The 17029-nt window shown below is 39.4% G+C and overlaps 2 protein-coding genes across 13 annotated transcripts in view; one reads left to right on the forward strand and one right to left on the reverse strand.

The window, feature by feature from the left end:
* Positions 1-12699, reverse strand: part of LOC116843113 (protein split ends-like) — a 77551-nt gene extending 64852 nt beyond the window's left edge. For 4 of the 9 annotated variants that reach the window (XM_032813205.1, XM_032813203.1, XM_032813202.1 and 1 more), the window contains exon 1: positions 5567-7820. In XM_032813205.1, the coding sequence (XP_032669096.1) occupies positions 5567-5649 (83 nt within the window). In that variant the 5' untranslated portion in view covers positions 5650-7820. Of the gene's footprint in view, positions 1-5566; positions 7821-12553 lie in introns of those variants that run through there. The other 5 variants (XM_032813200.1, XM_032813197.1, XM_032813195.1 and 2 more) reach the window with 5 other exon arrangements.
* Positions 12700-12875: 176 nt separating this feature from the next.
* Positions 12876-17029, forward strand: LOC116843176 (dynein regulatory complex protein 1). Of its 4 annotated transcripts, XM_032813358.1 has the most exons (11): positions 12876-13472; positions 13740-13848; positions 14014-14364; positions 14454-14851; positions 14916-15132; positions 15186-15312; positions 15384-15598; positions 15686-15828; positions 15926-16146; positions 16274-16656; positions 16840-17029. In XM_032813358.1, the coding sequence occupies exons 1-11, from the start codon at positions 13348-13350 to the stop codon at positions 16897-16899; spliced, it is 2349 nt and encodes a 782-aa protein (XP_032669249.1). In that variant the 5' UTR covers positions 12876-13347; the 3' UTR covers positions 16900-17029. The 4 variants fall into 4 exon arrangements, with proteins under 4 accessions (XP_032669249.1, XP_032669248.1, XP_032669250.1 ...); XM_032813357.1 differs by having other exon boundaries at positions 16274-16991; XM_032813359.1 differs by having other exon boundaries at positions 13454-13472; positions 13999-14364; positions 16274-16991.

Below are 17029 nucleotides of genomic sequence, written 5' to 3' on the forward strand. Positions count from 1 at the left end.
TATATATATATATATATATATATATATATATATATATATATATATATATATATATATATATATATATACATATACACACACATATACACACGTATGTTAAATTCATCAGCATATAACTGACTCACTCGGCCAGTCGAATCGGCATATCTCTTTAATCACAATTATTGTTGCAGAACAATTAATGTCTGATATTTCGTTGTGTAAATATTTATATAGTATTAAATATCAGATATATTGGCAGTTATTATGTTCATGCTATTTCAAATAATGCATAAAACAAATTATTAATAAAATATATTATTAGCGGGAATTTTAATATTCTCTAGCAAACAAAATTTTACGTGTGGTTTTGTCATAAAAACAACATTAGAATTTTACTGTAATTTTCCTGACTTCGTAAAGCAAGGTAAGATCAGCATACATCTTTACGTAAAAAAGATGTACGCTCAGTTATGTCAATGCGTATGGTATACCTAACACATGTGACATAGGAAAAATTCTTTTACCGCTATTCCAACGCTCAACCCCTCGCGAGACGGCGTTTGCTATGCAATTAACTCACCTCATCGACGCAATGCATCGGGGGAGCAAAGTTCTGATTACTCGGCCGTTCTTCGACCCTGAGTAGCGTTTACGTTACGCCGACATTACCTGCAAGGTTAAAGGATTTCGCGCGACACTTGGTTAAGAAAGTTTCATATACTTAGAAAAGTCGAGCATTATCCGAATCCACACTTTCCTCGGAAAGTTTTATCTAATCCAATTAGGGCATTCTTTTAGGAATTTCGAGAACCTGCAACATTGTGAATTAAGCGCGGAAATGTTGCAAGAGAGAGGAGAGAGTTACGGTTTGGTTGCAATAGGTCTGAGTAGAATGTATCGTTCGCATGTTACGAGTTGTAACGACGAAATTAATTTCTTCCAAACATGATATTTGGCGACTCCAATATTTTGGAAAATTTGTATTTCGAGAGATTGTTTCGATATTTAGATTTCGATAACTTTTCGGAACAATTACGTGCTTTCAATATTTCGGGCAAATTGTATTTCAGGAAATTGTCCCGGTTTTCATTGTGATTTTTCGAAACATTATCTCAATTTTCGAACTTCGATAACTTTCTTTTTAAATAACGCGTGTACATTCGATACTTTTCCGAGAACGTCGAGTGTATGAAATTCTCAAATCCTGAACTTTGCGTGACATGTGTAACGGGGATAGTACCTGTCTAGTGCGCGAGTCGCGAGAAATGAAGGCGCCGTGCTGGCGCCTTCCAGGATTTTGTCTGAAGAAATCCAATTGCAGTAACGAGGAGGAGGACAAGGGTGTAAGTATCAGCTCGATAAATCGACAAAAGAAAAGAAAAAAAAATACACGTTCGTGTCACGCTATGTATATTACCGTTGTGGGGCTGGCTGGTTGGTACATGTGCAAATATGTGTGACTCGAGGTTGCGTAGAGAGTCTCGAAGGTTTTCGGGATGGGTAACGTCTCGAGGGGAACACGAGGACTCGACGACGACGACGACGACGACGACGACGACGACGACGACGACGACGACGACGACGACGGGTACCCCTGAGGGTGGGGTCGGGGTGCAGGGGCGCGGTAGGGTACGAGGTGGGGCGAGGAGTGCGAAGAGGTGGAGGAACGAAGAGGGAAGGAAAGGGGAGATGGCCGACCACGCGCGATCAATATACCAAAATACGCCGGCACCCGCGCGCACATAAATACGTATACGCGTGCGCGCGCGCGCACACCCGTCCGTGTTCCACGTACATCCTCGTGAACTCTGTCAATATATGCCTTCACGTATGCAAATTGTAAATATAATCTGAACGGCTTGTGTACTAGCGACTGCGTGCATGTGCGTGGGGAGAGCGAATTGTAAATGTAACGTTCTCGCACACGTATGTTGCGTGAAACGTCTCTGAATACGTTCTTCGAACTCTATGGTATCGCTGGGTTTGACTTCCGGGTTGAAAACGCGTTGTTTTTTAATTTCTTCTCGACGTTTCACGGACATTTCAACTGACTTCATCAGGCAGAAGAGCAATGTAATGTTGTAGTATTTCTTCAAAGAAATATGAGGGACAGACTAATGACACATATGTACAAACCGAGTATTCGTACATATTTACCATGATAGTGATTGAAGCTTGAGTGAGAAAGAAGTGCAATTTCTTTCGATCATAAACCATCAATTTTCATCTCCAATTCACCGGTAGAACGTCTATATATCGTGTACGTCGCTGGATGGAGCCTTGTTAGATCTAAGTAACGCAATACGGATTGTCACGCAAGTCTACATGATAATCACCTGCATGCAAAAAAAGACTAGAAGAAGAAACTAAGTGTAGCCAGATATAGGCAGGGGTAAACTGTTTCTTTGAAATAAGAATAGCTAATATGGTTGCTATTGAAATATAATTTAACCGCTTGAAGTTTTGTGCTACGGCAAAAAATATATTCGTTGCCAGAAACACATTATATCATTTTACCTTTCGCAATGGAACCTGATAATATTTGCAGGATAAGATTATATTAACCAAAATTATATATAACACTTTAGAAATATATAATTTAAAGAAAACCAGACAAGTAGGAACCAATGTGCCTGCATCGTTTTCTCTATTGCTCATATATGTTTCATGTTCTCGCACCAAAAATGTACAAATTGCTTTCGCAAATTCAAAAGAGAAAAAATAGTAAGAAAACACAGAAAATGTTATTAAAAGACGAAAAGAACGCAGCGGATCTCGGGATACGCGAAGAAGATATCGGAACGATACGAGCGCAGAGCGGAGCCGCATGTTGAGTGTCACTATCGAACAATAACTTCGTGCTGCTGCGAGCTCTCAAAATGGCTGTCCTCAGCTATTATTACTTCGGGGAAAAAACAAATGACGGCGCGCGCTTACGCTACGTGAAGAGGAGAGGAGAGACAGAGAGCCAAGGCCCTCGGTATAACGTATCATGGTATGCATGAGATCGTGTGGGTGCGCGTATATATACGCGCGACACTTCAAGCTGTCCGTCTCTCTCTTTCTTTCCTTCCCCTTCTTTTTCTCTCTCTCTCTTTCTCTTTCTCATCTTCGGCGTATCCTTGCGGACTACGGACCGTGCCGAAAACATTGGGACACCTTACGTGTTTCCTGAAACTCGAGGGTTTATCGAAGCGATAATGCCGGCGATTCGTGCGAAAACAAAAACAAGTCTGTAAATAACGTGATACCCATGCGAATTTCGACTTTCCTCTTTCTTCCCGTGTTTGTATATCTATATGTAATATGTTATGAAGATGTGTGGGCGTGCAAGTCTGTGTACAATATGTACGAGAGTGGAGGAGGTTGCAAAGAAAGGCAGCTGGAATACAAAATGTTGAGTGAAAATATAGAAAATTCTTGGTGAAAGTTGACCATGTCGGAGAACACTAAACAGAAATATGTTTACCATAACTGGCTAAATGTAATCTTGAACTTATCTATCTCTTCTTTTTTTCTACCCAAATTGTTTAGAACAAATATATTACGAGTCTTGTTTGTTATATTTTATAGTTATTCTAAACATGCAAATTATGATAAAGTGAACACAGAATTATAGTTATTATAATATGACATGCATTTATGAGCTTTTCGTATTGTGAAATGTTCTATAAAATATAGTTACAAGAAATAACTATATATAATAAAAATGTAATCATATTTCATATATGGCTAACAATTGATTGCCCCTTCTTTTTATTAAAGTTGTTCTTAAGGTATTAAGTGATGATTTTGTGCTTTAAATTAACTATATTATTACATCTGAAAACGCGCTTATATCATGGTAGAATTCAAACCTGAAACTTTCCAGGTTTTTTGCTTAACTTTACTATACTTAAAATCATTATAATTTACAATGAAAGATTTATATGAGTTGGTTACGTTACGTTTATATCGTAACTATTACAAAAATTCTTGTTTTTTATATGACTTTAGATCGGTTTTGCGTGTTAGTGTCCAGCAGTAGTCGCCTATTTATCTTGGCCATGTATTCATTATCATTATTTCCAGTTGTTTCGTTACAGGATAGCTCCGCGCGCGGAATTCAGTACTACTCACATCATCAGAACAAATTGCCATTGGTTAATCGTTTTAATGAATGACTGACTTCGTTGCTGATAAAACATCAGCATGTCGCACGGAATGTTTGTTTTTTGTATTAATTCCAATGACTTTTGTTAAACAAAAATAACAATTATCAGACTCTCTCTAAAACATTATCATTGGTATACTATAAGACAAATAAACTTTCTCTCCACTTGTTCACTGTTTATCTCGATTACTGACAAATCAAAGTAATGTGAGTAGGCGAATTTCAGCGATTTTGTGATTGTGTGGGCAGATTTTTTTTCTAGCAATTATAGCAATATATTACCTACAAACACAACAAAAATACTTTAGATCAATCTTATGCACTCTTTCTATTTTCATGCACTCTTCATATCAATCCGTACAATATTTTTGAACAAATATTGATGAACAAATAGTGATACAATATTAATATTATAATTGTAAGGAAAAAGTCAGTGTAATAAACTTGTTATTTCTAAAACATTCGATCTGATGGAATTTTCCTGACGGTAAATTCAAATTCAGCATTCCAAAATACGTTAAAAAATGATTTCCTGCACTAAAAAAATTTATAAAATTTTTAAACTAATATAATCCTTATTAACGGGAAAAACTCTTTAGTGCACTAGAAAATAAAAATAAGGCGAAAAATATATCGAAAATATTTACAACAGGAGTATATAAATACAAAATATAAAATAAATAAAAAAAATAAAAAATTTAGAATATTTAGAGAAAGAAAGGAAAAGAAGGAAAGATTAGGTAGGAAAAGAAGGAAACAAATAGGTCGAATCGTTCGTATCGCTTTTAATCTACCTACTATTTCTTTGGCCTCTAAATATTTCAGTGAGAAAAAAGATAAAGTTTTAGATAGTAAATTAGGAACGGTTAGCAAGATATATAGGAATTTTTTATTTTAGAAAGTATACCGGAAAATTTCCGGTCGGAATTATTTCGTTGTTTATATTATTCTTTAATGGATACCCGAAATGTGATTGGAGAGTTTGATATTTGAAGCTTTCGCGGGAAAATGCTGAATTTGTATTCCGAATTAGAAATCAAGTTTTTGGTGCATTTGTCTTTAGCATTTCACGAATATTTCTCAGTGCACTTGCAAAATTTTCGGATCGTAAGGTTCTTTTGTCGAAGCAATTTGTAAAAAAGAAAAAGAGAACAATGATGACTTATTTCCAGGAAAAATAATTTCGTTTCTGTAAAGAATGCACAATAGCTTCTCTCTCATGAGGATGCACATTAGATGCATTTTGCGTGAGATGCTATCGTGTCTCTTGATCGTGATGGACCGGCTTCGTTTATCTGTGTGCGATCTATATAACGCGGAACACGATTTACGAGCGATAGACTTAAAGCTGGAACATACACGTCCGTCATTGATCGCGAAAGGTTTAAGCGACGTCGGGGCTGCGTGTTATCGCGGTGGTTCTCAACTTACCGCTTGAAATGCTCCCTGATGCGATCCTCACGGATGTTTTCCGGCAGATTTCCAACCCACAGGTGACGTGTCTCTCTAACCATTTTGCTCCGAACTCTTCATTTGGAACCGGATGTTGTGGTATCGTTTGGAGGCACTGTACAACGACACACAACCTCGACCGGCGATAGTAATCACCGCACACTACACCAAACACACGCGACGCGAATTACTTTTCGGACAACTCGACGAACAAGCTGTTGGTTCGCACGCTTTTTTTTCTCTTCTCCTTTCTCTCCTTAGGAACTCGGCCTCCAATCTCCTTCGCCTCTGTTTTCGCTTTATCTCCGTCCAGGTAGAGATGAATTGTACACAGCACAAAGATAGTAACTTCTGCCTTCGCTTTCTTTCTTTTATTTCCTTTACCGAGGAATTAACGCACGAAACGTACACGGGTCGGACCAGCACGATTGTTACACGTTACATCCACCGTAACGAAATGGAACGCAGTAACGGTTGAAACTCTCCCACGGTGGAGTAAAAAAAAAACTCGCTCCCGAAAACTATGTATGCATATGTATGTGTATATATACATATATGTATATATATATATATATATATATATACCGCCCTCTTTTGCACTTGTCACTCGCCGCTCTGTTTACTTTAACTCGCACGGTATCCGCACATTCCTCCGTCTTCCTGCTGCAACAGACAGGCAAACGATTAATCACTAGTCAGTAGCCAGGAAAAGGCGAGCCGTGCAGATGGGGTGATCGCTGTCGTCGAGGATGCGGCACGTTGGAAGAACGACCGCTCGTGCATGCGTTCTGGTAGCAACGTTAACGATAACGGCAGCGATGGCTGCGACGTTCGCCACTATAAAATCGACAATGACGACGACGAGGGGATCCTCGTGATCAAACTTTCGCTGTGCGACGTACAGCGGACACGTCGACGCGGAGGAGGTGAAAGAGGAGCAGGAGTAACTGATGGCGGCAGAGGACGGAAAACGGGAGCCTAGATAGCGGGCACCGCTGATTGTAATGATGATTGCGAGGATCAAGATCGCTGAAGCCCACCACATGGTACATCACTGAATCGCGATATGGGGAATATTGCTTCTTCTCGTAATCACCACGTCACGTCACACGAGCACTTCCACCCGGCGCGATACAGCACGGGTGATCCATCTCGCGGCAGTAGCCTCGCAATTTCTTTCTCTCTCTCTCTCTCTCTCTCTCTCTGTCTCTCTCTCTTTCTCTCTCTCGACTCTCACGTTCACTCGCGTTCGTATTGCCGATGCTGCGATCTTTTAACACGCACGGTTCGCTTTGCTCCGGAGCCGGGGTGACACAGCCCACGTCACGTCGCGTCGCGTCACGTCACGTCACGGCACAGCACGGCACAGCACGTGGCACGGACCCGACACGACGACACACGGCACGACGACGACACGGCGCATCAAGGCTGGCCTGCTGCACGCGAAAAGAAGAGAACTCTTTCTCGTTCTTTCTTTCCGAGTGTCGGGGCGCGCGCGCGCGCGCGTCGCGAATGTGTGACCCACTGTTGATAACGCGAATCAATTCGAACGCGGCGAAACGGCACAGTCGTTTCCTCTTCCTCTCGCCGACTGCTTTGTACCTCGCGCAGCAAATCCTATCCGAGAAGCGAAACGACCACGGCACTGTGTACCGTGCACATCTATACGCCCGTCTTACACACGCATGCATTCGGGATACATGTACATACGCACGTATTGCAACGCATATACATATACACCCTGTATTCCGAGTATATATTCACTCCAGGGTAATTTTACTTCTCTTTTTTTTCACACCACTGCCTCTATATTTGTCGCGGCCCGAAGCATCACGTACCACGCACGTATTATACTTGAAGATCTACCGATACATCTACACCGTGGATACTCCCGCGCTTTGCCTCCTCTGAGCGGGAACGTCGAGGGGGCTCTTACGTGAGGATTAAACCGGCGATGACGCGATAAAAGAATTTCGGCGCGCGGCTTCCAACGAACGTGTATGTATACCATACAATACCCGAATGCCACGCACGTTCGTACACGCGTGTATATGTGGGCTGATTACGCACGTAATGAGCTTACTCGCACTGAAGGTGTCGTCGTTGAAAGAGATCGTAACAGTACATACGCTTGAAAATTCACTCGTTTTGCACACTCGGACATATAATACGAACGGAGCTTACTTGGCTCCTCCTCACTGCACTACACTACTCAGAGTGACGTCACCGTGGCGGGAGCGTATCGAGGCTCGCTGGCTAGCAGCGCTGTCCGGTTGCGTGGTGGGGCGGCGAAATAGGGGAACGGAACGAGTCTACTTCAGAGAGAGGCCGGCTCATCGCGATCGTCGCCCGCCAGGCGTGGTGGAGGCGAAGTAGAGAACAGGGGGAAAACGGGGAGAGAAAACGTTGCGCGCGCGCTCGTGTGCCTCAGGCCGCAGGGTGGGAGGAACTCGTTCGAATCGAAGCAAGGACAGGTAGGGGGACTCGCGGGACTCGGGAGAGTAGGGATAACGGGTCGAACGAGCTAACCCGCGAACCCCTGAGCCGCTCTCGTCCCTTTTCGTCCTGCTCCTCTTTCCTCCCTTCGCCTGATCCTCGTGTTCTCTCTTTCTCTCCTTGCTCCGTTCTTTTCCCCACCGTTCGTCCCACCCTCCGTACTGCCGTCTCCTACTCCGCGTAAGTCATCTGTCCTCTTCCTCTTGGTGCCACCACCACTACCGTCTCCATCGAGTCGAATCTATCCGCCATCTTTGTTACGCGTTGTCTGCTCCTCTTTCTCTCTTTCCGTCTCTCTCGCGCTTTTCCCCGCTTATACGCGCGCTCTCTTTCTCTTTCTGTCTTTCTCTCTCTTCCTCCAGGGCCGGTTTAGGGGCAGCCAATTACCCGGGGCATCGGTACTTTCTACCGAGAATAAAGACGGACAATCGGATTATTACGAAAATAAAAGTACTTAACTTCGTGACGTTCTCTCTAATCAAGGAAGTAACGATCAAACAAACGTGCCAGCTCGATAGCCCGCGTACGGGTTAATGAGGCGTGCGCGTGGATAAGCGTTTTCCGCATAAACGGCATAGATTCGGTGCGCCGCCCGGGATAAGGGTTCAGAGTCTTTATAACAAGAGTCTTGTTGCTGGAAATCAAGTTGTTGACTCGCGTGAAAAACACAAGCGACATGACGAGTAACGCGCTAAATCTGGCAATATTCATCTGAGCTCACATATTTTTGTATTTGGTTAATTGAATATTCTTACTCAATAATGTAAAAAAGGAGCAATCCAAAATGTATATTCAGAAACACGTTTACACGTACCAAATAACTTTCTTGATAATTATAAAATAACCATCGGAATAATTGACAATGATATCTGATTAATTATCGATAAACCTCGATTGCTCACATAGTTTCAAATTAATCTCAAAGATTAATCTCAAAGCGCATATTTCTTGTCTCGAAGATAATGCTTATATTTTAACATATTTACTGAAGGAAGATACGTGCATTATCGAGTACAAATACTTGAGTGTAACGTATGACACAATGGAGAAATAAATACGTAGAAATACAAATATAATAGATGACTACCGAATTATTACTGCGTATCGTATCTAATCATTTTGATAACAGCTAAAAACGTAAGACAATGAAATACACACGATGTCTTTTGCCAAAGTTTTAAGTCTAAATTCTAGTTTTAAATTCTAAGCAATCTATACAATGTATAACACAAATAAAACAAGATTCTGTTTACAAGGGAACACTCGTGAAGAGTCTGACTTGTAGTAAATATATCTAAATAAATTCATAGCTTATGCACATATCCACACGCATGTACATCTATATGAGCCTTCGAGTGTTTTCACATTTACATGATGTGTAAAATTTCACGTAGAATTCCACTCCGAATTCCGTTAGTTGTCTAAAGTGGACATTACATTAAGCAGCTCGTAGATGGACGGTGGGTAAATTGTTCAGGGCGAACAATGCGCTAGCTGCATGCCTGCATCGTCGTCGCCATTTTGATCTCCTCACCGTGGAATCGTGTCCGGAGCGTCTTTATGCTGTGCTTCGTGCGATCGTTGGTTGGTCGCGAGAGAAGCGAGCGATCGTCGTCCACGTTCGCATGTCGTACGTTACGCGACGTCGAGCCCGCAACGGCAGTAACGTCCGTTCGTGTGACCGCAGGACGTTGTTCAGCTAGAGAGAAAGCGATTTCCGTTGCGAGTCCAAGTCGTCGCCTCGTCCGAAAACGGCAACCGCCGTCGAATTCGGAGCGTAACGCGTCGCGTTACGGTTTCGTGGACGATTTGCGTTCGTGTGCCTTGTGCGTGTGAGCCTCGCATGTTCCGACATATTTGCCAATACTTTATGCAAACCGACATAATTTTGAGATTTCTTTTCATACCGTCGACAATGACGCAAAGATACGTTCCTATATTAATTCGCGATAACGCGTTAACCTATCAATATTGACAATAACATGTATTACAGCACATTACATTCTAAACAAACTATAATACACAACAGAATTCTATCCGTAGGAAAACATTTGAAGGCGAAATATTCTAATATGATCTATATAAGCGCGTACTTTTCCATAGTTTTAATTCAACGCTTATGCTCAATATCATAAATAAGAAACATTATTTTAACGCACACATTTAAGAATACATCGAATTGTTGACAAAGGTACATCGAGTCGCGAGTGACTCTCTCGGCAATCGTAAAATATTCACTGAAACGGACGATGATTGTGTTCATATCAGTTTAATCAACTATTGATAAGCGTTAATGCTTCATAATAAACACATTTATAAATCTTCAAATGTCGTCTATATTGCACGATGTATAAATTTGTAAACAGAATTCTGTCGAATTATATCGTGTAAAATAGACTCTGGATATAAAGTATCAAAGCATGTATCAACGCATTAAAAATAATGTTCTTGTGCGATAGATTTTACTTTTTTACATTTAGCGTTCCATTTTCAAGATCTTCGAACAAAATAACGTCGAAAATAACAAGATTTATAGTTGATTTATATTATACATCGGTCGTCTAACGTAGTATTCACTCGGTGCAGTGAAATCTACGTTCAACATGGAATATTGCTCAAGTGTTACATTCTTTGTCGCGTATTTCTCCTACAGAAAAATCGTAAAATCTCTAAGAAACCCTATAAAAACACAAGTAGAAATTTTCACCCTTTCCATTTTCTCTTCGTTCTTTACCTCTTTGTTTTTATTAACATATTCTTCTACCACTCGGTTATTATTTACGCAATATATAGAATGTAAGACGCGCGTCGGCATTGTTATTTTGTCATTGTTTAACGCCAATATCGGAGTGTCGCTGTTCCGTTACAATTTAACTTCGTCGCAACAATATGGTATCGTCGCGATAATCTACTCGTCACACTCGACGTGATGGAAGTCAATAAAATCGGCGACGTAGGCCATTAGTGACCGAACGAAGTCGAATCGAAAGCAAGAAATGAGGACATCCGGAACATCCCGCGCGACATTAACAATCTAAATGAGCGTCGTGATTTTCGCGACGCTCGTACGCTTTCGTGAATCGCCGTGAGGTTTCTAAGACTCCTAGACCGGTATTCATAGTCCGATCTTATATTTAAGATCATCTTAAGTACTGTTTTAAGATATTATGAACCAATAATGTTGATAATGAATAATAATAAATAATAATAATTCGCATCTTAAAACATTACTTAAGACGGTCTTGAAATAAGATTCGACTATGAATATCGGCCCTAGAGTCATATTCTTGACGTATATTCGAAGATTAATTACGTCTTTTTGACTCCCAAGTTAAACAACCGTATATAGGACGCTCGTATACGAAACTCGGAATAAGAAGAGTGTACTCAGCGTTCGAATACGTGTCAAGATTATGATCTCTTACCGCAGCCATCTTGATTTATGATGTCAGAAGCGAGGCAATGCATGCCCAAGATTCCTATAAAGTACATCGAAATAAAAAGATATATAAAAAAAATACCATTTGCGTTTGATTAAGCACACTTTCAAAAGACCCCGAACGCTTTTCTTCCGCTTCTAAAAATCAATAAATTACTGTAAAATTAACGTGACAAGATAATGAGGAAATATAGGTTAAAAATGAAGGTTGCCACGTTAATTTCACGGTTATTTTACGGTTAGAACAGAAGGAAAGTATTCGAAGTATTTCAGAGATGTATGCCTAATCGATTGCAAGTTTCATTTTTTAGGTATACCTTTTCACCTTGAGGGACTAGGAAGCCTTAATCATGCATGCACGTAGGTGCACATGCATACGCCTTAATTCATAGAACAGAAGGAAGGTGTTCGAAGTATTTCAGAGATGTGTGCCTAATCGATTGCAAGTTTCATTTTTTAGGTATACCTTTTCACCTCGAGGGACTAGGAAGGCTTAATCCATCATGCACGTAGGTGCACATGCATACGCCTTAATTCATAGTGCGTATGAATTAAGACGTGTACGCGTCCGTTGTGCCGTTATCGAGTCATGAAGGCAGTGCATGATTGGCCAAGCCGAGCGGCAGTTTCGCTACAATTATCCTGGGTTTTCTATCGCGACGATTGATGATAGCACTCATAACTGCATTGAATAAAGCTATTTCTTCGTTCATCATTAAGCCGCTTGTACCCCGCGCTTCGAAGGTTACGTGAACGCGACGTACAAGAGAGACAGAGAGAAACAGAAAGAGAGAGAGAGAGAGAGAGAGAGACAGGGGGGGGGAGAGAAATAGAGAGAGAGAGACGAGAGTGCTCGTCTCTATGAGGTTGAGCAGTTCATTCTTTCTTTCTTCCACGCCAAAAACGATAAAATGAAATAAATGCAGTGCGTCTTAATTGTTCGACATGATTCGCCCCGCTCCAGATAGATAAATATAAATCTGATACGTCCACTCAGCTCGCTGACAAACCAAACTAATGGCCATACTTACATTACATAAGTCCGGCACGGAAATAACGCGCGATGACGAAGCGCGTGTGTCCGTCCACGCGCTCATTTATCATACTTGTCTCTGAAAGGACCCTTTTTGGCTTTGTTCGATTTTCCCGATGACTCCCGTTCCTTACATCCTCTCTGCTACCTACGGTGTAAGATAATGGCGGCGACGGCGGTTCTCGGCTCGCGATTGCACGGCGCGCGTAAAGTACCGCGTGGCGACATCTCTTGGAATATGGTACTCATCAAGTATGATGAATTATGCGATATTACCAATTCTACCGATTACCGACAGCGTAACTGGTTACCGACAACGTACAGTTGTGTTGACTTCAAATCGATTGTTATTAATATGTTTAAATAAAGAGATTGTAAATTGCGTCAGATATCGCGTGGATATTATTATTGTAGTTGTAGGATTTATTGCTAATATACAGTTTGAAATATAAAATTTTGCATCTATGCAAACATTCGTAGAAAGTTGATCTCTTATTGGTTACCTCGTAGCTCATGGAAACAAGCATCTGTTTATTTTAAGTTGGCGAGCGAATATTGAGCAAACAAGCGCGTGTATTCGATATTTTAGAATGACAGAAGGTGTCCACTGTCGTTGCCTTCTTTTTCGCTCTCCTTCAGCATACAGATATCGTTGTTTCGAGCGTACAACGTGCCGCGATGTAAATCAAAATCCTCCCGGATTTACATAATTTATCTGTGCAAAGCGTATCGCTTATTTATATCGTTAAAGCTCACAACACAACAAATATTCGTGCACGGAGAGAACAAATAATGAATGACAAATATTCGGAGTTTGCGGAAGACGCGGAAGAGCCGTCCGTTACATCGTCGGATCCAAATGAGCGGAAATTAGCGCGCCAACTTCGTATTAAGCGGCGTCTAGAGATGCTAACCAAGTATAAGAAAACTTCTTTTTCAATAGATATATTTTTATACTTGTCTATAATTAGATTTAGAGGCCTACAAAACTACTTAAATCTCTATTCGCTTTAAATTTCCTTCTATATTGTAATATTTAACATTATGCAACATTGTGTTAGTATTTTTACAATCTTGTCTCTCACTGCTCTTACAATCTTGGGATATTAAATTTTTTATTTATAGTCCCTATTCTATATGCTCCCACTTCCTTTTTACTTTTTATAATTATCATTATTTTACAGACAGACACGCACTGAAGAAGAAGAAGTTGTTGAAAGGACTCTCACCGAGAAACAGATCTTTACCAGTTCTGATCTCTTGGAGAAATTATTAATTGAAGGGGATGAAGTGGTTGGTACAAGATTTCATAACTTAAACTGACACACCTTTTTAAATATAATTGCCTATGAAACATCCTGAGATCTTCCAAAGAATTTTAATATGTATATTCACTATATATTGATATTAACACAGAAATATATCTGATTAAACATGATTTAGTCATTATATGCGTAGATATCTTGTGTAAAAGTCGCAAATGATGCCAGAGAATTACAACGACGAGGAGAACAGCAGAAGATTAAAAAGGTATTACTGCAAAAACTTGAGGAGGATGATAAGGAGTGTACAAGAAGATATAAAGAGATCAATGACAAATGGTCGAGTATTCTGGTGTCTAAAGATCCATTGGATATACACGCAGAGATGGAAGTTCAAAATGTTAAGTGTTTGGAAATTATGGTGAGAAAAGACGCCGTTATTGCTGAGTTGCGACAAGAATTGGAAAACGCTGATCTTCAATTCATCAATGATCAAAAGACTCAGAATGAGGACATAGATTTACTGATCGATAGGATGGATAAACAAGTAATGCATACAAGCATACACAATATCTCACAACATGTGATCTTAATTTTGTTTTTATTTCTTGATCTAATTTTCTTAATTCTATCTAGATTAATCTTATGATTAAAGCCTACCGTCGCGAACTGTCGCTCATCAATAGAGTGATCGACTCGGAGCGTAAAGTACTACTGGAAAATATCATGGAGAAATGGGAAGCACTATACAAGAAGTTAAAAGAGAATAGTCTCGCAGGATTAGATAAACGGAAAGAAATAATGCGCAATTACGAAGAGGAGATGAAAAAAGTCATAATCGAGAACCAGGAAGAGTATCGTGCTCAAAAGATTACTTTTGAGCTGGAGATTCAGAAGCTTCAACAAGAGGTGCAGAACACGAAAGCTTTATGCTTCATGAATATCGAGAAGCTAGATTATAATTATGCTGTGCTTAAACGCCGAGAGGACGAGAATGCCATAGTAAAAAATCAGCAAAAGAGGAGACTCAATAAGTGAAGTAACTTGTATTAATAAATATGAGAAGTTTAATTAATTAATACCGATTAATAATTTCAGACTTCAAGATGTCATTAATACTTTGAGGAAGGATTACGCGGAGTTAGAAGAGAACACAAGAACTGAAATAGAAAAACTTACTGATCAGGTCGTAAAAGCTCGTAAAAATATTTTTGATTTGGTAGAGAAATCAAGTCACTTCACGAACATTAATGACAAAAAATACATGCAAATTTGGGACATGAACATGAAACACGCAAATGAATTGCTCGATAAGGTATGTGCTTGATCTTATTCAATGATATCGTTACCGAAAAGATAACTTTTCAGATTTTAGCAGCTGATAAAGTTATATATGAACAAGCGTTAGGCATGGAATGGAGTTTACCTAAAGAAACTTTATTGAGGAAAGAAGATCTGCCGTCCTACTGTAGCGTGATGTGTACCATTGAAGAAGGTAACGGTTAGTTATAGTCTAATCGATTGCAGATTGGATTTTCTCACACATAAATTTACGTTATACCTAAGAAAACAGGTTGGCTGTCGAAAAAAGATTAATAAATAAATCTTATAAGCCGGCCAGCACTATTGAAGAAATCAATTTGGAAAGACGATTATTGAATCATATAATAAAGCTGATCGCCGACCGTTGCGATTATTTGATCGAAGATAAATTGCTGCAGTTGCTTTTGCCTTACACTGCAAATGATCAGTTAGTCATACGATTGGATAATGTATTTCAGGTGACAATATGTACATTATATACTAACATACTAGACTTGTGAGCACCAATCAACCTTATTATACCGCTATTTTCCTAATGTTATCAGGCACTAAATATTAAATCTGAAGAGACACTTGGTTTCCTCTTAAATTTCTTTTTACCTTACGCATATTGTCCCATATGCATGGGCAAAGATAAGAGCGAATCGATTTGTGACGAATCTACGAAATCGTCCTCTTCAAAAACGAGGTATGTATATGGTACAAAATATTTAAAATAATTGTAAAATTATTTTTAATGTACGAATATGCGATAATTTTACGAGTAATCTTGTTTGAAATATTAGTATTGAGCAAATAGATATCTGCGGTTCTCCTGAGGAATTCACAGAGGATGAAGCTAAATTGATCGCCGCCGTGAAAGAAGCAATCTGTGACGAAAAATCATCCACTCCTTACGATGCACGTATTATAAGTACTTCATCTCGAAGTTCTTTAAGTGAAACATTACTTCCTATCGCGGAATGTACTTCAATTTCTGTCAACTCTGTTAGCGACATTACTAAAGGTTCGTAACCTTTCAAAAAAAGTTTCTCTACGAATTTGAAAAAAAATTTACAATCGGAATCTCTTTCGTCGTAACGTATTCATTTTGATAAAGTAACAAAATTAATTCTTTTAAATCTCTGAAACAGATGATGATCAAATGCAACAACGTTTACTGTGCGATAGAGGACATCTACTGGAAATCGAAACAACATTCGTCATAAAGGCCTTGCAGGAATTATTAGAAAGGTATCACTTTGTCAAAGAGATACCACAGACTTTTCAGGAAAAATTAACAGCAAAGAAGGCGATTATATCCCGAAATATGTCTATCGAAGATGTAACAAATTTTTGGAAGCGATACAGCGAAATCTTCTCGGTAAAGAAAGAGCGACTCTGGGATGGCTTATTGGTCGGGCTAAAAAAGTATCACGAAATATTGAAGGAACGACATCAGCTAAACATTGAGACAGAGTCATTACGACGACAAAATGCGGAATTACGTCGTTTATTGAAAACATATGTGATCGAGGTAGTATATAGAGCTTCTTTTCTTAACATATATTACACTTTCACTGCGTTTTTTTTAAATTAAAGAAATATATATGTACGAAATATATTAACGTACTAAGCGGAAGAAGAGAAAAAAGAAACATTAAAAAAAAGAATATTTAAATTATAGTCAAGCTTATCAATTATTATCTATTCTTTTCAGCCTGGAAGCGACAGTTTATCGCAAGACGACGTACAGCTAGTTTGTGAAATGACAGAATAGTTCGAATAAACAGGCTTTAATTTATGACTCATTAAATTTAGTGTATAAGTCTTGAGACAATCCAAATACAGCATATATATATATATATATATATATATATATATATATATATATATATATATATATATAT

This window comes from Odontomachus brunneus, unplaced genomic scaffold (genome assembly GCF_010583005.1).
Source record: "Odontomachus brunneus isolate Ranch 3 - 2012 unplaced genomic scaffold, Obru_v1 Obru_scaffold_030, whole genome shotgun sequence".
In the NCBI taxonomy this organism is placed as follows: domain Eukaryota; kingdom Metazoa; phylum Arthropoda; class Insecta; order Hymenoptera; family Formicidae; genus Odontomachus; species Odontomachus brunneus.